Source organism: Anthonomus grandis, chromosome 22 (genome assembly GCF_022605725.1).
Source record: "Anthonomus grandis grandis chromosome 22, icAntGran1.3, whole genome shotgun sequence".
Taxonomy (NCBI): Eukaryota; Metazoa; Arthropoda; class Insecta; order Coleoptera; family Curculionidae; genus Anthonomus; species Anthonomus grandis.
Window position 1 is genome coordinate 32672373 of NC_065567.1, and position 25224 is coordinate 32697596.

At 32.7% G+C, this 25224-nt stretch overlaps 2 protein-coding genes across 4 annotated transcripts in view; one reads left to right on the forward strand and one right to left on the reverse strand.

Annotated features, from left to right (window-relative positions):
- Window positions 1–4447: 4447 nt before the first annotated feature.
- Window positions 4448–8875, reverse strand: LOC126749020 (sphingosine-1-phosphate phosphatase 2-like). 2 transcript variants are annotated; one of them, XM_050458615.1, is made up of 4 exons: window positions 8419–8875; window positions 6233–6483; window positions 5968–6140; window positions 4448–5873 (listed from the first exon to the last, which is right to left on the reverse strand). In XM_050458615.1, exons 1-4 carry the CDS (start codon window positions 8690–8692, stop codon window positions 5456–5458), a joined length of 1116 nt encoding a protein of 371 aa, XP_050314572.1. In that variant the 5' UTR covers window positions 8693–8875; the 3' UTR covers window positions 4448–5455. The 2 variants fall into 2 exon arrangements, with proteins under 2 accessions (XP_050314572.1, XP_050314573.1); XM_050458616.1 differs by lacking the exon at window positions 8419–8875 and adding an exon at window positions 8016–8172.
- Window positions 8876–17235: 8360 nt separating this feature from the next.
- LOC126748129 (xaa-Pro aminopeptidase 1-like) overlaps window positions 17236–25224 on the forward strand; it is a 46457-nt gene continuing 38468 nt past the window's right edge. For both annotated transcript variants that reach the window (XR_007664637.1, XM_050457159.1), the window contains exon 1: window positions 17236–17506. Coding sequence is in view for 1 of the 2 variants with exons in the window: in XM_050457159.1 (XP_050313116.1) it covers window positions 17455–17506 (52 nt within the window). In the remaining variant the exon portion in view is untranslated. The remainder of the gene's footprint in view (window positions 17507–25224) is intronic.

Genomic DNA, 25224 nt, shown 5'->3' on the forward strand with positions numbered 1-25224 from the left:
TACGCATTTCTATGCGTAGAACAATATTTTTTATTACTTTAAAGGGATCAAACTGGTACAATCTAAAATGATTAAAATAGAAAATTTACCACAAACATGCCCTCAAGATAAAATTATAAATATATACAGTGTACAAAGCTTCACAAAGCGTTTATAGAATACAAAATATATAAGCATTCTCCAAGACTTTAATGACCTGACGCCTTTCCTAAGCTTCAGTTAATCACGAATAAGTCTCCAAATAACAGTCGTATGTACGTAGCTGTAAGTTATAACCCATACACCTTATATGGTGCAAGATGATTGACACAGTCTAAAGCTTTAGACTGTGTCAGCCTCACAAAGAAATCCGCTTCCAAAAGGTGGTTTTTATTAATACTAAAGTTTGTATCTTCTAATTCGAGAATTCAGATATATATACATCTAGAAGCGAATTTTATTGATTATGCTCCTTATTTGAATAACCACCAATTAATTAATGCGGATTTTAGGATGTTCTTTGAAGTACGCAAACCCTTCAACCGTGCCAAAACCAGTAACAAGTGGGAGCTATATCTTAGGGCGTTAACCGACTACAATAAGGCTAAACGTAAAGCATAGACGGATTCATGGAGAAGGTACTGCGAAGACGTCAATGAAACGCCTCGCAGTGCAAGGTTCTCCAAAGTGCTCTCAAGGAACGTGAACAGGAGCTGGAGACAATAAAACACCCCGATGGCACTTTCATACAAACCAGACGAGAGACGCTTGAAGTCACTTCCACAAACAAACACAAACACACTTCCCCGGGTCCGAATTGCTTTATCATTTTGGAGAAAACTCTGGGCCTATCCAAAGAAAATTGCCTTTTTACCAGAAAAATAATTTCGCCTAGTACGGTTAAAGGTGCCATTAAATCATTTCAGCCCTCATCAGGAAGAACGGAATCCATCCAGCACTTCTTCAAGTTGGGCTGGACTTCCGACTTACTTTTACCCCACCCTGTTAGCACTACTGAGAGCCAGTCTGACATTGGCGAGGCAATTCGCTCAGGCCAATAAGCCTAATATCCTGTCTGTTGAAGAAGACCCTTGAGAAGGTCATTGATGGACACCGTGGCGCTGGAGAAACGCCCGCTCAATGTCCACCAATACGCCTACCAGGCAGGTAAAACGACAGATTTAGCTCTTAACAATCTTGGAAGGGGCATCAGTAACTCGCTGAAACAAAAGGAAGTAGCAGTGGCGGCCTTCTTAGACATAGAAGGACCCTTTGGATCAAACTGGATCAAAGCCCTGCTAAGTGACAGAAGAATAACGACCACCTTACAGGGCGAATATATGCATTTCAGTTTCCATAATACCTGTTGGCCATAATTCGACTAAGGGAAGGTCGAAGTCCAAGCTTACGCAGATGATCTGGTGATTCTGATAAAAGAAAAAAATGAGAAATCAATCTCAACAGCACTACAAGAAGTGCTGAACATCATTCTAATGGTGCGAGAGGGAGAAAATGTCCATTAATCCACATGGCAATAGTACCATTCACCAAAAAAAGGAAAATGGGCAAACTCAAACCTCCAACCCTGAGAGCTGAAAGCATCCAATTTGCAACAAAGGGGGAAATATCTTGAGATAACCTTAAAAAGGACGTTTAATTGGAACTCGCATCTCGATAAGAAAGCAAAACTGTCCCTACCCCCGCAAGCGTCGCAGGATATGCGGCAAAACCTGATGAATAAACTCAAAACTAATGCAATGGTTATACACACAGGTCATCAGACATACGATATCCTACGGCTCTGTGGTGTGGTGAAGCAAAGCAACACAACAACTGACCAAAACAGAACTTAACAGCTTTCAAAGGCAGGCCGCCATGGAAGTATTACTTGGACTGACCCCTCTGCATATATATCTGCAGGAGGAAGCCATAAGAACTACTTACAGGCTGCACCATGTCATAAATGGCATCTCGGCAAACAAAGTATGAATGGAATCAACTGAACTTGTTGAGAAGGTGTGCAATCACAGCACACTTGGTATGCCATCAGAACTAATGCCAAGAAAAACATTAAACACAAGTTCGTACTCGATCAACATACCATACCGAGCGGACTGGGATCAGAAACACATGGAACTAGAAAAAGCGGACATCCGAGTGCATTCAGATGGCTCCAAGACCAATTTTGAAGTAGGAGCTGAAATATACTGCACTAACCTAAGGACAGAAATATCTATCTCCGTTGGCAAACTCATCAATTTTTAAAGCGGAAGTACATGCCATTGAAATCTGTGCAAGAACTTGGAAACAGAACCGTCAAAGATGCACATTTAGAGCAATATGGGAGCTGCAAAAATGAGCTAATACTGCTGAGCTTACAGGAAATGAGGCGGCTGACAAGCTAGCCAAAAAAGTAACAGAATCCAACCTGATAGGTTCAGAACCAATATTCGGCATTGCTTATAATACGGCAAAATATACAATCTCAGACCTGGAGCACAATAAAGCAAAGCGCTACTGGGAGGAAATACCAGGACACAACCATGCGAAGGCTTTTATAACGGACGTACAAGGAAGGTAACAGGTACCAAAAGGGAACTCAACAGAAAGCACCTAAATGCCCTAATGGGAATATATACCGGCCACTGCAGACTGCGTCACCACATGAATAGGATTGGTTTTGAAATAATTGCCTAATGCAGACTATGCATGGAGGAAAACAAGACTGTAGAGCACATATCCTATGCAAATGTCCGGCACTAATGCCTTACCTATAACGGAAGACATTAAGAATGTTTCTCCCAGTCAAATTATCGAACTTTTAAAGAGGGTGGACTTGATTGGTGAAGTATAAGCCCCTAAGAGTGAGCCACAATAGACCTACGGTCGCAGTGGAGGGACGCAAGGTGCCCCAATCACAACAAACCTAACCTAACCTTCAGGATATTAGAAAAATTATCCCTGAAAAGACATTTATGGTAAGATCAAGTGCGTCGAGAAATAGATTATCTGAGGTTTTGTTGTTTTTGAAGAGTTTGAGAGTTTCTATACAGAACGAGTTTTGAACATTTAAATTAATTCTTAACAAATACCCAAACGGTTACGCCTACAGTATTTTCACTGCAGTAGCACCACAAGACTATTTATTCTAAAAATAAAAATTTAAATATTGGTATTTTTATAAACAATGGGAGGATTTGCCATTGTTGCAAATTGACATTCTCGTTAATAGCCCAAAATCTAAAAAGGTGCCTAATTCCTGTTCCAAATTCTGAACCTTGGTAGAAAGATGACGTTTTGTAATGTAAAATAACGTTGTACAAACGTCGTACTTCCATTTGTACCTAAAATACTTTAAAGGAGGAGAAAATTAACGTATTCGTCGTTTTTCCTCAAAGTAATATTAGTGCATGCTTTCCTGTTATTGAAATGAGAAGCAAAACCCTGGATTAAACAATTCTCAATTGAGAATTGAGAATTTGACTCCAACTCCAATTGAGATTTAACTCCAATTGAGAGATTTATTAAATTTTGTCTCAGAAGTTGCTGGCCTGACAAATAACGTCTTATCCTTTTGAACCCAAAAAGAAAACTTAAATAATTTTACCGTGTGGATCTAGCCTTAGCAAAGTCTGAGTCGAATTTAAATCCAAAGTCTGTCAATTTTCAAATTCAAATATAATTATAACTATACAGATTGGCGAATCGCTTACTACACATATGAATGTCCGCCCCCGCGACAGTACGTTGGTGTTCGAAGTTTAAACTCGATTATTTTAATTTTATTTTAGTTAGCGTCTGATGTCTGTGGGGGTTGCATCTGTTGCGGCTAAATTTAAAAAAATATTACGCGGCATTGGTATATTATCTTGCTAATGCAGGAATTACATGCGTAAAACCCGCATAGATTCGTAATTAAAACTTTTTTGCTGTGCATTGCATATTGAAAATTAAAGCGTTCTTCTTATTACAATAAAATATAAACTCTAATAAAAATCGAATATAAAGAATTTAAAAAAAAACTCTAAATAATAAACCTAACAAATAATTATTTTAATAAAAGGCCCAAAAAGACCTTCTTCTTTACCTAAACGAAAGGTTAGCCTATCGTAAAAGCTGTTTCTCACTTCGAAAAGAGTTTGAGGTAAAATGGTTCAAGATTCAACAATTTTGTTTCTCAACTTCTCTAAATTCGTTGGCTTACTATAAATAGTCTGCTTAAGATAACCCCACAAATAAAAGTAATTTGGTGACAAATCGGGAAATCTTGAAGGCCATTTAATATCGCCATTCCCACTAATAAGGCGGTTAGGAAAAGTATTTGTTAAAAATTCTTTTACTCTAACCGTATTATGAGCAGGATAGCAATCTTAGACTAATCCTGGCATGAAGAAAAACATGTTTAAATATATTATTTAAACATGTCAGCGAAACATGTTGGGTGCTGCAAAATTAATAAAACAACAAATGGCATAATACTTACATATATTTCAACGTAAGGCAAAATCAACAAATAAGATTTTCCTTTAATTTTTATTTAAACTACGCAGTAAGGTTTACTAGATTTACATCTAAAAAATGGATGGAGTATCTTTAAAATTGCTAATTTTAGACTCAATATACAGGATTTATTTTTTAGGGAGAACCATTTGCTTGCGCCCAGCAGCTTTACGAATCATTTTCAACTAAAAAATCCAGCAAGATATTTTCTGGACCCATATATCCAAGTCCAAATATATTTTTAAGGCAGCATTTGCCTTGCGATTGTTTCCTTGAAAATTTAAAAGTAGTATATCACGTGTGTATTACTGAAGCCCTTGGAAGATTTGAATAGTTTAAAATCACTAATATAGTATGAACAAGGCTTGTACTTAATAACGAGAATTTTAAATCTAAAACTATGCACTAAAAGGGCTGGATTTAAAACATGTTGAGTAAGAGTTTATATTTACTCTAAAATTAGTAAAAACCGGTTTACTATTTTATTGCATGGCTATTAAAGAAGTGCAAAGCGTCTCTTGGCAGTGTAAATGTAAAATGATTATACTTTTTCGCATACTTTAAAATTTTAGACTCCTCACTTCCTTTGCCTTGGAATAAATAAATAAATAAATTTTATATATTCAAGGCTGTTCTCGTCCATTTTTATTCGTTAATGAGTATTTTGGAACATGTCTGCCATTCCAGAACAACATTTACTTATAAAGTTAATATATAATAGATCAGCTGGATTAAAAAAAGTTTTATTTGTAATGACATACATAGACTTTCATAATACTAATATTTGGCATATATTAAGTTTTCTTTCTTGAAGATTTGGTATTACGCTTTTAAACTGAGGTTTACATAACAATAAATTTTGCATAGATATGTAAAAAAGTGACCTGTACGACTTATACAATTAATTTAAGAAAAACATTATAATCTCATATATGATATAAAGAAGTGTATAAGACTAGTAAATGATAAAAAAAAATTATATCTCCGTAAAGAAGGTTGGTCGTTCAATTTTCAAAAACCTAAACAGTTGGGGCAAAGTATATAACATATTAAAGCCAATAGCTCCGCAAGTCAGGTACTTACACCCCAGTTCTACGAACGTTTTATGTTTGTTCTGCCAAGTGTTTTTTGACTGCTTTATTGTTGTTTCATCTTGCTTAACAAGCATGCAAATGAAGCTGTAAGAGAGGGATTTTACGACTTGTCTAGTTGCCAGGACACATAAAAATCCAAGTAGTGTTCTAAGAATAAGATAACCAAACATAGTCCAGGAAGGCCACATGATTATGTGTGGAATAGCGAGATCTGACTTAGTCATTAAGCCAGTTTGGTAGTTTAGCCATGCACCACTAATAACTCCTACACTGACTGATAAAATCATAGTTGTATCACCTCTGAAAAAAAATTATAGTAAAAAAGGGGTTTTTTACATCAAATACAGGTGAAAAATGATAAGTTAATAGGAAATTATTCTAAAATGATGTTTACCTTGTTGGTGTCCATTTTCCGGTACTTGGGTAGTAAAATATCATCAAAATAGATAAAGTGACAAGTAAAAATGGTGTTGTTGGGCTTACTAAAAGATATTCATCAATATAATCAATTAAAGGCACCAGTGGAATCATAAGAGTCACAGCTAGAACTACCCCAGCTATGATATCCTAAAAAAAATTCTAAACTGATAAATAATTCAATTTTAATACTGTAGTAAAGTTATGAAAAAAAAACCTAATAACAAAAAGCAAAAACTTACCAAAACACTGTGCATACCCAGATACAATCTACTGAAACATACAATACTGCACCATAAAAGAGCAATACCAATTCCCAGGGCAATATTGTACTCATACCGGTTCATTGTATAGAGAATGACAGAAAATGGTATGGAGACTCCTACTATGGCATGAGTAGATGGAAATCCATATTCCAAAGCCCATTTTTTTTCTAGCTGAATCACCGGAGGGCCAGGTCTGGGCCATCTTACCATATCTTTTATTCCTTGCCCTAAAAAAAAACAATTTTCTTTTTAATGTGTAGAGATGTCGAGAGTCAAATATAAAAGGAAATGTGACAGAAAAGTATTACTCCTGTAGGTTGCATTTGGATATTTCTGAGTTGACCTTAGACCAGAGGTATATTTTATTGAAAGTCCCTTCATTGGTATCACAAAGGAGGCAGTAAAATCATGTTTCCGTTCAAATTAATTAATGGCTTGGGTCTCTTAAATTTTGATAAATTTTAATTATCTGTTTAAGTGTGGTTTTTATAGAACTAATTCTGATGCTGTGCTCCTGCAAAAAGACCTTAATTTGTTCTTTGATTGGTGCCACTTGAATAGAATGTCCCTTAATATCAATAAGTGCCATAAGATTACTTTTTCTAAGCAAAGAAACCCTATTGCTTTTCTTTATAAAATAAATAATGTAGCAATTGCTGTCAAAACAGAGGTTTCTGACTTAGGAATATTTATTGACTCCAGGTTGTCTTTTAAAAGTCACATCAATCAGGTGACTGGTAGGGCAATGAAAATGCTGGGTTTTATCCAACGGTCTACAACTGATTTGTCTTTGTTTACGTTTAGATTACTTTATTGCTCTCTTGTTAGGCCCATCTTGAAGTATGGCTCAATTGTGTGGTCCCCGTCATGTAACTGCTACATTGAGCAGATTGAAAAAACTCAAAATAAATTTTTAAGGGTGGCGGCTTTTAGATGTGGTTACAGGAGACAGGAGTATCAGTGGGTCAGGGATAACCTGAACTTGCCCACATTAGAGTCACGAAGAACATTACTTGACTTATGTTTTATGCATAAGGTTTTAAATGCTACTATAGATTGTCCCGAGTTATTGTCTCTTTTTAAACTTAGGGTGCCTTCCAGATTGAATAGACAATCAGAAATATTTTCAGTCCCATTCCACCATACCAATTATGCAATTAATGAGCCAATTACACGAATGGCTCGAAGTGCTAATGGTCTGTCAGGACAGATAAACTTTTTTGACTCTAGGATAACATCTTTTAAGGGGCAGTTAAAGAATATTATTTCATAGGGGCTTTAATTAATTAACTCATCTACACCTTTCATTGATTTATAGATAGTTTTGTATCTGAATATATATGTTTGTATGGGTATGCTATGTAACACTTTTGTAAATGGATTCCGTAAATAAATAAATAAATAATTATAAGTTCCATACTCCAATAACCTAGATGCAAAGAGGTTGTAATAATTTTAATTTTTCTGTGCCCTTTTAGCACTTTAAAAAATAAATGTAAGTACTTGTGATTTGTATTCTTATTAGGTAATTAGCAAGTTTTTGCAAAAATGGTGTTACCACTGGATTGAATAGATAACTAAATAAAGAAGCTTTAAAATATCTACTTATTATGAATTAAACATTACATTCTATGCACATTAACATTTGATCTCCCCCGCTATAAGTCAAAAACATTCCTGTAAGGTATAAGAAAAGACATATAGATATAAGGACTTCTACTTAAATTTATTTAAGGACAGATTATCTGGTCTACATTACCTGGTCGAAGGTTGTACAATTTAATATTTGTGATTATGTCACATTTGACTGGTAGCATAATCATGTATCGATTCATGAGTAGCAAGCAAGTCCATGCACAGTTAATATTTATAGAAAAAAAATTCTACATGACTCTCGATGCATAAATCTTGAACTCTGATAAATTATCACATGATTACTAATACTAATACAAATATGGGTCATCAGCAACCACAATAAAGTTCATCAGCAATGTTTAAATTTTTAAACAATCAAGAGAAGTAAATATTTACTTAAATATTTGTTTAATTTAGAATCAACTCGACTAATAGTTCTATCATTACTGGTGACTATATAGCAAGAAAGACTGTTTTAAACTATGTAACTGTCTCTGTGTGTTTATGCTCTATGACACATAACATACCTATGTACATTAATATTGCCCAAACTAGGACAACTCTTCTACCTACTGCCCCATCAATGTTCCAGAACCAAAATGGTATAAATGTTGAGTAAAAGACTTCATCGCCCAGTGCTGTTCCAAATACAAATAGATAATACCATAGCTTATTTTTTATTACATAGTTTTGTTTTTCTTTGGCTTCTGACCGGTATACTTCCTTGTCGTTCGGCAATGGCTCTATTCCGAAAAACCGTTGAATTTTTGCTACCAAAAGGGGCTCTCCTAACCTATTCATGGCACTTGGATCTGTTTATTCTCGCCTTAAATGAGTTTTGGTTAACAACCTTCATCGATATTCCGTAGAAACTAAAGGTAGAAAATAGTATATTATCTAAACATAATGTCTTGATAACAGTTCTTAAAATTTGATAAAATGAAAGGATAAAAAATTTAATGTTTTGATTTGGTTTTGTTGATATGTTCATTTGACAATTTTGACTTTAAGCGGTGTTTTCGTATGGGGACAACTAATGAGTAAAATAATGATAGCGATGTAGTGATGACCAAATAGATGGCACGCATATCACCTAATTAAGTATAGCACTGCCCAACTATGGAAAAAGGCAGTATCTGCTAATCAGCAAATTTGTGGGAAAAAGGAAAAAACTTTAAGATCATTTGCCAAGCTTTTTTTAAAGCAAACTTGAAATAAAAATGTGTTCTTATATTAAAGACAATATCAGAAATGTTTTTTCAATAAGCAAAAACGTTTTTTAGTTCTACAGTAATTAATTAAGCCAATTACTGCTTTTCTCCATTGTATTAAATATCCTTCTGAGGCAACCATAAAGCTGTTAGTGTCACATACTGCTTTTCTGCATTGATATTTGATTTTTTATTATACTGCTTTTAAGTGTTGGGTAATAATGAAAAATAACACAGGTAAACTCTAAACATTTTTATTTATTGAGTCACTCTTTTTTTGTTACATTTCTTTTTAATATTTTGTGTTTTTTGTGGAGCGGTAAACACAGGTAAATTAAGCCAGAATTCTTTTCGATTTTTGGTCATTAGACTCAACAAATTTTTTATAATAGTCGCTTTTTTTCCTCACTAATTCCACATAAAATAGTAAACTCAAGAGGGTCAGAAATTGTTTTTATTTTATATACATCACTCCGAAGGAAATTAAGTGTTTTAAAGTTTTCACTTTCTAGATCACATTGGACCATCAAGTCAAAAGATCCTCGTGTTGCTTTTACATGGACAATATCCGATAGCAATATCTTTTCTTTGTTAGTTGTCATGTTTCTCTTATTAACTGATGACAAGTCTTTAATCTCATAAAAATCAGTTATCATCATTTCTTTTGTTTCAACTTTTCCTCCGTTTGCTTTTTGAATAGCGGTGACGAAATCATTAAAGTCACAAGTTTTTTTTTGATGCTTAAGTGATAGTTCAATTTGATGGTGTAGGGAGTCGGCTGACATAAAGGTATGACCGGCCTTAAAATACAAAAAAAATCAATAGTCTGAGCTGCCACTCTTAAAGAATTGACAATGTAAACAAGAAATGTCATTATTGCCCAATTTTTATTTTGGGAAGAGCAGTTATCGAGCCAAAATATAAAATTTTCCGCGTCTCTATGTCGAAGTATGAACTGAAAGAAACAACTTATCAACTCCTCTTTCCCTCTTCCCCGTATGGCTTCATGCCAAGTAACTGCGGCATTGAATTTTTTTGAACCAAGGAGTGCAAAAGTTTCGTTGTAAGATACTAACCTTTGAGTACACAAAACTTTCCATCCTTGGAAGCATGATGATTTTTTCTAAATCTGCTGAAACGCAAACTGTTTTACAATCGTAGTCAGTGTTTGCATGTGCTTTATATAGATTTCTGGCGATTTTGGCCTTATTTATGTGATCTGACCATTTCTTGCAAACTGAGCACTCTGGGCTTAAATTTTCACTTTGGTGCTCATGAAGATTCATAACTTCGCAACTTTCACATTCTTCATGGCCCAGTTTTGTAAATCTAATGTTTTCTGCAAATAATATTTTTCTATATGCTTCATATCCACATTTGTGTTCTGGGTGTTTTTCTATAAAATCTTGATGCATAGAAACAAAATGTTTACATCGCTGGGCAGGTATTTCACGCAAGGAGCATGCTCACGTCGGTAGTGGGAAATGCTTGGATGAAACGTTTCGATATGATTTAATATCAATTGCCTATCAATTTTATTGGCTGGAGGATTATGTCCCCTGGTTCCTGGTCCTTTTTGGTAGTATTGATCCTGGACCAGTTTTGTGCAAAACATTAAAAATAACTCTGTCATTTTTTGAATGGTATCCCAGTGTTGTTAAATAAAAAATCTTACATACCACTGACATTTCACTGTCTTGAGTTAATTTGTAAGAAAAAGTTAAATTTCGTTCAGAATATCCAGCAGTTATAGTTCTCTTTTTAACTGACACTCGGCTACATGAATTAAGGATAAACATTCTTCAATCATACCATGTTAAAGACCAAAAACTGTCATGAATTGATTGTCTTTGTTCTTCTTTTATTAATTTCTTGCACTTTTTGCTGCATGAATCTTTGCAGGCTTCTCAAGTGGATGTTTTGTTATATTTTTAAGTTTAGACCCTTCTTTCCGTGATATTTTCTTTTTCTTCTTTTTCATATTTCGCTTTCTCTGTATTTCTTTTAAATTAGCCAAAGGAATATTTTCATCTGGACTGCTAGAGTCTTCTTCATTTTCTGTTTGAGTAATTCCAATATCTTGCTCATCTTGAAATAAATCTTGTAAAGAGTCATGCGATTGAATTTCTTCTGGATTTTCCACAACTTGCAAGTCGGGTATTATGTCTGAATTCTCATTATTACCGTCACTACGTTCATAAAGTACATTTTCCAATTGAGTCAAATTATTCTGGAGAATGGGTTCCTGAATTTCTTGAAAATCATTCCCCAGTGCCAAATCTGAATGATCTTCAATCGTTGCAGGTACTTTAAAAAGATTAGTTAAATAAAAAAACAGTTTGAACAGTTATTTTTACGTCGAATTTAAAAATAAAAAAAATGTTACATCCATTTTTAAATATGCAGCTGAACAATGTAATTGAAAAGTGTTAATATTTCTTATACACTACTTACCAAGGTTCTCTTCAAAATTAATAACTCCGTTTTCAAATATATTTCCCAAATTTTGTGTCCACATTTCATCTCTGTTATTATAGGATTCCCCAATTTCGTCTGCATCTAATCCTACCAGTTCCACCTGCATAGTATTTACTGAAAATTTTTTGTAAGAATACATACCCATAATTTAAACCTATTTTTTAGTGCTTTTAGCGGACATAATATACTTAATTTAAAACATTTTTACAAGATTTTTACCTATGTCAGTACTTTCATTCTGCAAAATTATAAAGCTATGTTGAGACGCTTCTTCGATAATATTGTCAGGCTCCTCATGACATATTTATTTCCCCATATTACTGGAATTTTTATTCACCGCCATTTGTAGAATCAGTTCTGTTCTTGTCAAGCTAAAAATAGCATTAATTATATTAACTTGTGTGCGAAATTTGGTTAAGGTTATTTTAAAAGCTATGACAAAAAAAACAATTATTGTTTGTAACTTTGACACCCTGTACCCTTACTATAAATCATTTTTGAGCAAACTTTTATTGAAAACATTTTTTATTTATTTTACTTCTTCAAATCGACATAAATAAATAATTATCTCTTTTACACTTACCTTTTTTTGTCCATTTTCACTGTGAATTTACAACTACTTACTAACTAAAAAAACTAATCAACGCTCGTTGTCACTGTGCAAGTATGACTGATTGAACACGAGGTATTATTTTTGCAAGGGCCGCAGACACTAAATAGTAAGGTTACAAACTGAACAAAACCACCTGATGCATTGCAAGAAAACAGCATCTATTTGTTTACCCAAAGAAACTGCCTACTTGTGTTGTATTATACACTTACTGCTTTTTTCTGTTGTCACAAAAGTCACTTAATCCAACACAAGAAAGCAGCAACTATTTTTTTACAAAAAGATTCTGCCTATTTGCTTTGTATTATATATTTACTGCTTTCTTCTGTTGTAAATGCTTTACTTATTTAAAAGGCAGTAAGTATTTTTCATATTTTTCTTATTAAGTAAATGATTTTACTGCTTTTTTGCATTGGTTTAGGATGTAAAATTTGCATATCTTTCCAGCAAAGCAAAAAAAACGATTTTTAAATTTTTTGGCAGTTACTGCCTTTCGTAAGTAATAATATTGCGGCTTATTTTAAGCAGTTCATTCCTAATAAGGATTAAAAAAGGAATTTAGTTCAAGTATATTCAAATTAAAGGCATTTTTTGCAATTATTCCAGTCCCAAGAAGTTAAAGTGCCCTAAAATTTTTTAAATTTGGTAGCTCTTGGACCGTGGTTAACCAAATCTGCTCTAACTCACAAGTTTCTTATGCCTGAGAAACGTTCTGATATGAAATAATTGGATAAGAAATGCACTTTCTTCTCCTAAAACGTTTTTAAAAATATTCCAATTATTTCCTATAAAAAATATTCCCAAGAATGGAGAAAACTGCTAGAGAAAAATGCTTAAACTAAAAGTGCCCTAATTACCCGAATTCTCACTTACGTTTTTACCTCCCAATTCTATAACCTCCTATAGTCTTGATGTTGAAATATACGTTTTAAATCCTCAAATTTGGTGGTTTTTGGATATTGGTTGACAACATTTCCTCTAACTCAGAAAGTTTCTGAGGCACAAGAAACGGTCTGGTATAAAATTATTCGGTGAGAAATGCACTACTTCGGAATTTTATTCCAGTAACATTCTAGGCATATTTGAATAAGCGGCATTTTTTGCAAATATTCCAGTCCCAAGAACTTGAAATTAGAAAAAAAATCTTCAAATTTGGTGGACAAAATCTCCTCTAACTCAGAAAGTCTCTGAGCTACAAAAAAAGTTCTGATATTAAAATATTCGGTAAGAAATGCACTACCTTTGATATTTGGGAATAATTTAATTATTTCCTGAAAATATTCCCAAAAATGGGAAAAATTGCCAGGGGAAAATCCCTTAGTAAGAGCAAGTACCTAAAAGAGCCCTAAGTACCCACATTTTTAACCTAGATTCATGTTTTACACCCAATTTCATCCTCAGGAAGTCCCTTAAGTTAGTCCAAAAAAAAAATTATTTGAAGCGGCTTATAACTGTGAATAAATAAAGTCCTTGATCTTGGAATATACGTTTCAAAAAAAGAAAAGATTGCGGAAGTGAAGGAGGTGGGGAAGTTTTAGATTCTACCAAGATATATAATGTTTTTAATAAATATTTTCTTGACACTTCAAACAACTGTCCGATGCCAAATTTTAGTAAAATTAAGCTGACCTATTATGGTTCCTCTAGTTTTTTCCTGAAAGCAGTCACACCTTGGGCCTGACTTACTTACGGTGATTACACTTAAACCAGCAGTTGGTATTGACGAAATAAGTGGTAAGGCCATAAGAACAATAAGAAATTAACTTTGTTATCTTTGGCTTGTCTTATAAGTTCAAATGGGGAGAATATCCTGATCTCATGAAAATTTCTAAATGCATACCGATTTTAAAAATTAAAGAATCAAATCAAGATATATATAATTATTAACAGAGCAATTTGTATGCAAAATCTTTAGGTTTCCTATTTTTTTGGGTATTACGTCACTTATAGTAAAAATCAATTTAGAAATTACTATTTCATACGCTCAAGATTCAAAAGAAAAAGAAAATAGAATTATTCACGTATTTAAAAGAAATATGAACTTTAATCTTTAGCGATACCTTTCGTTATATTTAATTTAAAGTTCAATAAATCTTAAATACAATAATTTACTTGAGAAATAATAGATTTTTTTTATATACCCAGGAGTTGCGGTTTAATATATCTATCTCTGAGCTCGTTTCTTCTTTTCAATATCCTACCTTACTTTACTATGCATAAAGTATAGGTAACTATATTTAGGTAACTAACTAATTGACACTAAACAATATCCAACTGACGCAATTGTGTTTAATCAGTTTTACTGTTCAATAGCCGAGAAGCAGACAGATAATCTAAACCCCCAACTAGATCCCTAGTATGAGATAGTATTTTCTAAGTTGATTTGCATTATAATTTTTCTCATAAATTAATTTGAAATTGTACTTGGTGGCGGCTTTGTCTTATTGCATGCGAGGATTTTCGTCTGCATAAATGTGAAGATTATGCGAGTTAATCGACACATCCCTTCGAAATCCTGCTTCGTCCGAAAATATTATTAACGAAGTAAATCCGTTGTCGTAGTCAATAGCCATGTAAAATATTCTAACCCTTACGGGGTAATCATTCACGATTAGTGAATTCACGTAAAGTACATGGTTTATCCGTGAATGATTTTCAGAGATAAACCATGATTCACGGATAAATCATGTACTTTTTGCAGGTAGGATGGATTGAGCAGTTGTTCTTGAAAAATGGTATCAACAGCATCTAAAACATTTCCTTCAACTTCAGCTGTACGTACAGTTCTGGGAGCTCCACTATGTCGGCCCATATTTGGAGTAAAACTACGTAAAATCCAAAGCGTTTTTATTACTCAAACTTACTTGACTTAAAATACAAGGCTATAATCAATTGTTACCAGTTACTCATAACTGCTGATCGATACGTTGGAAAGTCTTTGAATTAGACAGGTGTCTATTAGGGAATCTGTCAGTATACAATCTTCGTGCTTTTAAAACGTCTTGCCAATCCGTACATTAAATGCGTATCAGAATATTCAACAAACCTATACTCCATGATGTTAATATTAATACCTATGATATTATTACAATTATGATTCCAAATTATGACAAACATTAGAAGCCAAACACTACTCAGATATTATCCAAAGCAAGTTGATTATTCTGTTATACATATATGTTTTATCATCATGGTACAAATAATGCATTAGAACTTTTAAACATAAATATCTCGAAAACTATTAACTTTAGACACTTCTAACATGTCCGAACTTTTTTTGTTTCAAAAATACAGGAGAATAAGATTTTTCTGTTAATTGTTGAATATGGGGTAATACAAAAAAGTTAGGATACGTTATTTACCGAAACAGTGCTGTAAGTGGCACCCTCCAGAAGCTTGGTCATAAAAAATAACGGACTCTTGTTTCTCTTACTAGAAAACTTTCCTATACCAAGTTTTATGTCAAAATCTGGAATAATTCTCAAGCAATAAGGAAAACACACACCCTGTATCTTGCAAACTATCAACTTTTGGACTAAGGTATGTTTGGGTCAATTCATATTTTGGTCTGTAGTATCTTCAGTATATGATCATTCAATCTGTAAATGTGTAAATAAAAATAATTCTTCGGCTTGTCATTAGCCACGAAAACGTCATGGAAGTTAGCAACAGAATCAGAAACAAAAATCAAATTTTTACAGTCGACCATATAAGTTCTGAACGCAATATATTTTTTTCTATATTTAAGGATTAAATCTGATTTTAAACTTCTAAAATAAATTTAAGAGAAAAATTATAATTAAATATAAAGAAAAGGAATGTAGATTTAATTTTTATGCAGCATAAAAAATAAATGTTTGTAAAATAATAAATAATCAAAAAAATCACAGTAATTGTTAAGAATTTTGTTACACCTTCAAACTTGGTGTATAAATGAAAGATAATAAAATACACGATATATCTCAGAGACTCACTTTTTTCAGGGGATGAAGGGGTGTAAGCCACCCCCAAATAACTTAAAAATAACTTTGGGGGTAGCTTACACCCCTTCATACCCTGAAAAAACGCTTATCTCTGAGATATATATTATATTTGAGATATATATGAGATATATTTTATAATCTTTTATTTATATGCCAAGTTTGAAGGTGTAACAAAATTTTTAATAATTACTGTGATTTCTTTAAGTTATTTATTATTTTACAAACATTTATCTTTTATGCCGAAAAAAAATCAAATCTACACCTTTTTTGTCTATATGTAATTATAGTTTTTCTCTTAACTTTATTTTAGATGTTTAAAATCAGATTTAATCCATAAATATGCAAAAAAATAAATTGCGTGCAGAACTTATCTGGGCGATTGTAAAAATTTGATTTTCGTTTCTGATTCTGTTGCTAACTTCCATGACGTGCCACGAAAACATAATCAACTCATAATCCAATAGGAAATTTCTAGTTTTAAAAATTTCCTCTTGGATTATGGTGGCGTTTTACTCACATCAGAACTTCCTCGAACTTATGTTGTATGACATTGTATATTATGTATTTTAATCTGTTTCATGTATGTACATACATTATTTAAACTAAAAAACTTTTGAATTTTATCTTAACTAGACTTACCTATAATTACCCTATAATTACCTACGTACTCATGTCTTTTATTAAAGTTAAGTAAAGATATTATTATTATGAAGCCTCAAATTTGGTGATTCTTGGTTGACAAAATCTCTTATAACTCAGCAAGTTTCTGAGGTACATGAAACGTTCTGATATAAAATTATTGGTAAAAAATGCACTTTCTCTGACTTTCTAAAACCTTCTTAAGAATATTCCAATTATTTCGTAAAAATATTATTGAGTGAATGTTTGAAGACTCTCCAAGATGTTGTATAATGTTGCATCAGTGCAGAAATGTTTGTGTGCAAACTAGATGGGGATTTCTATTAAAGAAAAATCACCAATTTGTCAAGTCCCGTAACCTGGTCCCGAAAGCGTTTGGCTCGATCTTTTATACATATTTTTATAACATGAAATAGTTTAGAGGCGTCGGTCAATCGGGCGCATCTTCTTTTAGTCGCGTCGCGAACTCCATTACGACGCCACCGCGAGCTCTATTTTGAATTTCAGTCGCGAGCTTCGCGCTCCGAAAATATATTTTTGAATTTTTTTTCCGAAATTTACAGTTTCCCGGGTCAAGTAGAAATAAAGATTTAAGTGACTTATCTTCTTTTAAATGCACTATAGACGCAAGTGGCAACAAAAATGCTGAAGATGGATAAGCAAAACATAAATATTTTGTTAAACATTATTTTAGGTAGGTTGGATGAGGCATATAGAAAAGCATCATATCTCAACGTTTTTCAACCCAATTAGGGTTTTTTTTGCAGAAAAATGATTATAGCCAATTTAGTAGAGTGAACTGCAATCGGTCCTCCACGCCCTATTCTTCGATCAGAAAATTAGGGACTAAAGTTTATAAGTTTTCATCGCTATCGAAAATTAGGTTAAAGCATTCGTGTATACAGTGTGTATCACGCAAATGGAATAAATTCCATAATAAATAATTATGAACATTTTCGAAAAAACGCTTAAACACCTCAATTGGTATTTTTACTTTTAGTAATTATATGTCATAGAACAGCGGTCAATATCAACTTTTTATAACCAAATATTACCAAATAATTTTTGGATTTTCACCTGTTTCGGAGATATTAAGTGTTTTCCGATTTATTGCAAAAATTAACATTAAAAACAAAGAAAATTATTTGGTTACATAAATTCGTTACAGCAAACTCAAAAACTAATTAACTGTTATTCGTCCTTTTAACTCTTAACTTTAACTTTAGCTAAGTCGATGAGTTCAAGTTTTCTAGATAATATTTTTGACGTATCTCCATTAAAAGAAGTCTAATGATGTCAGATCAGGGGATCGTGCTGGCCATTCCAGCGGTCCTCGTCTTCCTATCCACCGGTTTGAAAATATTTGGTTGAGGTACTGCCGGACATTGATTTGGTGGTATTCAATTGATTGGAGTAGTGCTCCATCTTGCTAAAACCATACGATATTAGCTGGAACTAGTTAGTTTGCTGGATCAGGGTGGCACAACATTATTTTGGAGCAGTGTTAAATAATTATTACCATTCAAAGCATTGATGAACAAAGGACCTTTGATATGATATCCACCACTTCCTCCCCAAACATTGACGTTTTCAGGTAGTTTTCAGGGTATGTTGTTCTCTCACCCAGTGTGGATTTTTTTTAGACCAATAGCGACAATATTGTCGATTAGCATGACCATGAAGTGTAAAGGTGCACTCATCACAAAACAAAACATGCTCTGATTGAACTTCATTGTTATCTAACTTTGCCATCATTTGTTCAAAAAAATCGACTTCCATGCGTTCCTAAGTTGGTATCAATCTAGAGAGATGCATTTTATTTTCTTTCAATGTTCGAATGATCGATGAATGGCTTACATCGAACATTGACGCTGCTTTTCGACCAGCAGTATGTAAATTTTTCTCAAACTCAAGCATAATATCCAATTTGGTATCATCAGTTATTGCATTCGCAATTGCTTCTCTATTTTACTAATCGTCCCTTGGGATATATGAAGAAAATGGGGAAATTTATCATGGAATAAACGAGCAACTTGCATTTGTGGCCAATCATATGTAGAATTAATATTTTATGCGTTTATGTTAAATGGACGATTGTTCTGACAAGCAGTTAAGGAAATTCCAAAGACTATGGGATTGATAACTATTGCTGACAGATAATAATTTTCAAGGGCAAGCATCTTAAACCAAAGTGAAGAACACAATTTTATTTATTTATTTTTTATTTCATATCTGTAAGAAGGTATGTTGAAGTGGTTTATGTTTACTTTCTTATTATAAAAACTGAAATGTAAAATAAATATTAAGTGTATTGTAACAAATTTTTGCATAAATCGGAAATAACACTTAATATCTCCAAAACAGTTGAAAATTGATATAGGATATTGTACATGAAATATGTCGAGAATATACTGAAAGATCCAAAAATTAAGGGTGTCGTATTTAAAATAAAAAAGTTGATATTGACCACTATTACATGACACACCCTGTCTAGTTTGTTTTTATTGAAAAAAATAAGCAAGTAATCGACGTGTCTGAGCGTTTTTTCGAAAACCTCCCTATTTATTTATTTTTATAAATTTCATTCCTAAATAAAAATTGAATCTTATTAAAATTATAATGCCACATTTTTAGATATCATATTTATTCATTTAAATAGTCCCTTATGGATATAAAAAATTAATTAAAAAAAATACAAAATTAATGATAATTTGAAAAACCAAAACGTTGGCAATAAAATCTGAACACAAAATCCTTTCGTATATAAAAAGTCTTTTCCAGGATGTCTTGAAAAGGTTGCCACAAATAAAAAAAAACTATAGGATATTTTCAAAAATGTATCAATTTAATTTTTTCAAAATATCTCAAAAATAAAGGACAGAAAATTGTAAACTAAACGGTATTTACTTACAATACAATTGCCCAAAGCTTAGCTTTTCTCATTCAACCATTTTTCTTCTCTAACAGTTTTCGATATACAGCATTCCTAATTTTTGTTCACACTGCACGTTCGATAAAGTCACACAAAATTTAATAAATATTATTTTATTTACAAAAACCAATAGGTACAACATAATATATCTTATAAAAACCTATTTAGCTAGAAACCTGAGTGCTATAGCTAAATATATATAACTTAAAATAATTAAAACTAGTGCCTTACTTTTACCTAAATAAGAAATAGCTAAATATTTACAATATTAATTAATAATGTTCCGCAGGCCGATGCTTCGAATGTCCATGGTTACCATAACCATGATTTACGTAAATAACATGTTCATCGGGTCTGGCATCAAAAATGTATCCTCTAATTAAAGCTCCTAATCCTGCCATGAACACCATCTGGTTAATCATCTGAACCAACCCCACTGCAATCCTGATTCCTGGCACAATCCAGGGTAGAATCCCTGCAAGGGTTAATGCGGGCGCCAGCATATTGGAAAGCATAGGGGAGTTAGGGGGAGTAAGAGCGTTTACTGCTGTGTCCATCAGACCTCTAGTAGTGTCGTTTGGAAGCATTTTTTCAGTTTTTCTAACTGGTATAGACTATTGCTTCTTAGTTCCAGTCAGACCTGAAAAGAAACCATATATTTAATAATTTGTGTACACTGTAGTACGTTTCGGACAAATAAATGTCAAATATATCTATAATAAAGTACTCAATAGTATTTCCAAATGGCACCCGTAATTTCAGACTATCAAACATGAATCTTGGCAAAGATCAATAAGAGTCAGTGAACACAAGCCTGACATATGTCATGCCTGTTAAAATGACGGCGGACGCCATCTTGTTAAATGTAAACGTTCAAAAAGCATTGTGGCCATTATTATACCCAGATAACCCAACCCAACAATTTTTTTTTTACCAAATGACTTTAATTAAAAATTACGTAATACAGATGCTTATGGCGCTTGCTGGGCATAAAGGTCTCAAAGAGGATGTGCGGATGATGCTAAATGTCATGGGTAATTAAAGAAGGATTGGCCTATTTTGTAATATTTATTATATATGTTTAATGATCGTACGTATTTATAGCTTTAGGACCTATTTTTGTTTCATTCAAGTTATTTAAAAATGATCAAACACATTTTGGATGTTATTTAAGATGGCTTTAATTTCTGACTTCACATAAATTTGTTCTTTTGGTGCCTCATTAAGATTTATTAATTTAAAATAGAGAAATTTAATACATTTCATTGCTTCCTTAACCTTCTCACATTTACAGCTTACTTCTTCAATTTTCTGACACACATTTTGATGGGTGCATGGGCAGTTTTTATTATTGTTTACTGCTTTAACGTTTTCCACGCATACTTCTTCATTTTTGTCAGCATATTTTTTACTATTATTTATTAAAATGGCGTTTTCCAGACATACATTTTTAAAAGGTTTTTGACACACTTCCTCACTTTTATCAGCATAAGTAGAATTCATTTTTCAGGAGCCAAGCATCTTCCAAAAAAGGTGCAAATCTCAACCAGTAGAAAACGCCGTCCACCAAACTTCACCGGCTTTTAATGGGACTAATTGATGCAAGTAGTTGGAAAATCTGGATAAAGAAGGCCAAGAGGGCAGCGTAATATTTTAACGGTTACTTTAACCAAGCTAAAGTTCAAAATGCTTTCAAGTACATGAAGGAAGCTAAAAACAATTGTAATTGTACGGAGCCTTGTACAAATAAGGAACCAAAGCCACCAAGTGGCTCTATACAAATTAATTGGGTAGTCTGAGAAATGCATTAACACCTCTGACCAATGAGTTTATCCTTCAAACAAATCTGAATCTAGCCTAAGAACTTCTAAAACTAAAGCTCAGAGAAATCGATTTTGTAGTGTAGTACTACTAGTAAAAAATTAAATTGTTTTAACCCTACTGAAGCAAGTAGAAGAGCCTCTTTAAGGAAATATGAATCAAATCCGAGTACTTCTTTTACTTCCAATAAAAAAATTAATTGTACTAAATGAGGTGTACTCCAGGAGAAGAAGACAGAAATGCTTCTGTACATTTAGAATTCTTAAGGAAATCCAAATCTGATTCAAAGATTATCGTCTGCTAAAAAAGATGTTAAAACCAGAAGAAACCAGAGGAATTGAAAGAAGACAAATTGTACCGACCCTCTACAAGCCAAATGCAAATGAGCTTCTGTGAAGTCATGTGAAGAAAAGCCTTCAAAGTGTAATAATACAGTTTGCAAAAATAAATATACTGCACAAGATGAAGACAGAGATGATTCTGTACATTTAGATTTCTTAAGGAAATGCAAATCTGAATCAAAGATATCATCTGCTAAAAAAGATGTTGAAATCAGGAGAACCAAATCTGAACGTAATAGTACAATATATTTCAATAAGAAGGCAAATTGTACTGATCTTCCAAAAGATAAATACAAAAGAGCTTCTGTAAACAAAATCACCTTCAAAATGGGATAGTACAAAAGATAATTTCTTCTGCAAAAGACTAAGATACTTCTGAAACAAATAGTACGAATTGCAAAGAGGTTTGTAACAAGAAGTAAGCCAAATCCGTCTCAATATGCCCCTTATGAAGTAGAAAAAAAAGAAATCCACTAAAAGAAGAAAGAAGGAAAATCCCAATTAGTTTTATATAAGCACAAGAAGAAAATTAATGATGCTCTTAAGAGTGTATATATGGCATCTAATCAGAAAATGATAATGAAAAATGCCCATGTGCTGATAAAGTGGTAGGTATGGAAAATATCAAAGCAATAGGCAATACTCCTTTATATGTAATGCATCAAATAGTACAATTTGCAAAGAGGTTTTCAATAATAAATGGGCCAAATCAGATGAATTCTCTGAGAATGATTGTAGAGAAGCCCTACTGAAACTGCATGGTTGCTTCGTGAAAAAGCGAAGGAAGTCCACTAAAGAAAAAAAGAAAGAAGAGAAATCTCAAATAATGAAATGTGAAGACCAAAAGAAACTCAACGATTGTAAAGCTAAGAAGTTATATGTGGAAAATGCCAAATTAGTAAATATTAATGAAAAATGTCTAAATACTGATAAAAATTAGGAAGTGTGTCAAGATATTGCTAAGAAGTTGTGTGTGGAAAACTTTAAAGCAGTACACAATAATCAAAAAATGCCCATATGCTAGTGTTTCAAAAACCTCCTAAGAATGTATGTCAAGAAAATGCCAAATTAATAAATAAAAAAGAAAAATGCCAAGAGGCTGCTAAGGATTTGTGTGTAGTAAACGTTAAAGCAGTAATCAATCACGAAAAATGCTTTTGTGCTAATAAAAAGGAAGTAGTATGTTAAGCTGGTAAGGATTTATGCATGGAAAACGTTAAAGCAGTAAAAATTGAGGATTTCTGCCAATACTATTCCTTTTTGATTTTGCGTTTAAGTAAGTAGGGGGTGGTAAAAACCCTTTTTTTATGCCAATTTTCACGTTTTTAATTGCCTTAGTTCCACTCATACACTTAATTGTCAAATTTGGTTGACGTACCAAGATTTAAATCGTTAATCACAGTTTATGAGAAATCAGTAATAATGGTTCGGGGATGTGGCGAGAAATTTGATTCATTATTGACCTTCTTTTATTATTTGATACTCTCTTAATAATTTATTTAATTATGTTTTTTCTTTGATTTTTTTTTTTATATTACGACTGTAGGAATACTCTTTTTATAAGTAATGACATAAGTGTCCAGTTAAAAATCTGAATTCAGCTTTTGGTCCTAAATTGAGCTAAGCAGCTCTTAGCATTCTAATAATAATGGAACAAGCATTTATCCTTATTTTTCCGGTAAAGGTTTACAATAAACAACATTTCCACACATTTTCACTCAAATGTTTAAAAGATGATTTAAAAATGATCAAAACTCTTGGACGTTTCCATTTTTGTTTCATTCATTGTGAAAGGTTGATGAACTTAGACTTAATTAAAATAATGCACTGCATTTTTCTTTAAAAAAAGTACTTAAGACAGATTTAATTTGTAAAAATGCTTAGTGTGTGAGTCCCTTTTTATTCCACAAGAATATCTTAACTACATAGTTTTTGAGATGCTGGTCTTGGTCACTATTGCCGAAAATGGCCAATTTTTCAAAAAAATTTGCTTAAATCATGCATTTTATTTTATAAGAATATTCCAATTAGTTTTTGCAATATTGGACTTTAAAGTGAGTAGTGACCTTGGAGAAGAGCATTTTAGTCACCACTGCCACAAATAATCAATATTTCCCAAACTTTTGCTTGGATAAGTTTAAACTTAACATCAGAATTCTAGAAAATATTCCAAGGAACATTCGTTTTTTATTTCATAAAAATATTTCAAGGATTCAAAATAACTTTGGACTTTGCGTTTAAGTAGGCAGGGGATGGTAAAAACCCTTTTTGTATTATGAATTTTGACATTTATTATTCTCGGTCTTAGTCTCACTCATCCACTTAATTGTCAAATTTATTTGACGTACCAACATTTAAATTGCCAATGACATGTTATGAGCCCTCAGTGGAAATGATTAGGGTAGTTCCCGGTTTGATTTATGATTGAGTTTTTTTTAATAACTTATTTAATATTAATGTTTTTCTTAGCACTTTGATAACAACAAAGTAGGAATTTACCCTTGTTTTTCCGGTAAAGTAAGCATTGTTCCAAGTTATCCTCCCAATCCAAAAATGAAATTACACTAGACACCATTTCCACACATTTTCACTTAAAACACGGTTTTGAAAGCGCACAAGTGAGTAACTTTACTAATTACTATATTATTCGTTAAATATAAACCGTGCGGTAATTATTCGATCAATTCCGTCATTCCGTACCTTTTACTAGACGGTTAATGGTTATACTCAACTTCGAAGTGGGTATAAGCAAGTCCGTAATGGTAACCCAGATCTTTCCGGTCAAGGCGTTTCTTCTCTGGTAAACCAATGCAAAAAATTTGGTTTAATTTAGTTTTTATGCTATCCTATAATTTATTAAAATCTTATTTATCAATTCACTTTCATATTTAGATGGCCTAGGGAAATCTTTTGTTCAATAGAAATATATTAGAAACCAATTAACGTTGTTTGAAGTTTTCGTCTGCTAATACGCGTTTCCAATTAAGTTCCAACATTAATTCGTCCGAAAAAAAGCAGCGTCTAACAATTTTCAAGTGTTTGTCTACTTGACTTTAATTTAGAACTAATCTCTTACAGTTTATCATCTGGAAAAATGTTATTTTAAACTTACGCTTATGTATTTTGTTAAAGCTAATTTTAAAACGTCTTACGCAATGAGATTATTTCACATTGCCAGAACTGCCTGAATCAAGATTCATATTCCAGTTTGGATTGCCTATATACCAGTTTTTATGGAGGTGCATAGCTAGCAAAATAGTGTAAACAAGTTTTATTACCGTCCTAGGAAAGAAAATTGAGGTATATCGACTAACATTG

Coding starts and splice junctions, on each gene's coding strand:
- LOC126749020 (XM_050458615.1), bottom strand. CDS start 8,692: ATGAATAGGTTAGGAGAGCCCCTTTTGGTAGCAAAAATTCAACGGTTT. Junction 6,141..6,232: donor TGGGTATGCACAGTGTTTTG/GTAAGTTTTTGC, acceptor AATTTTTTTTAG/GATATCATAGCTGGGGTAGT. Junction 5,874..5,967: donor GGAAAATGGACACCAACAAG/GTAAACATCATT, acceptor ATTTTTTTTCAG/AGGTGATACAACTATGATTT.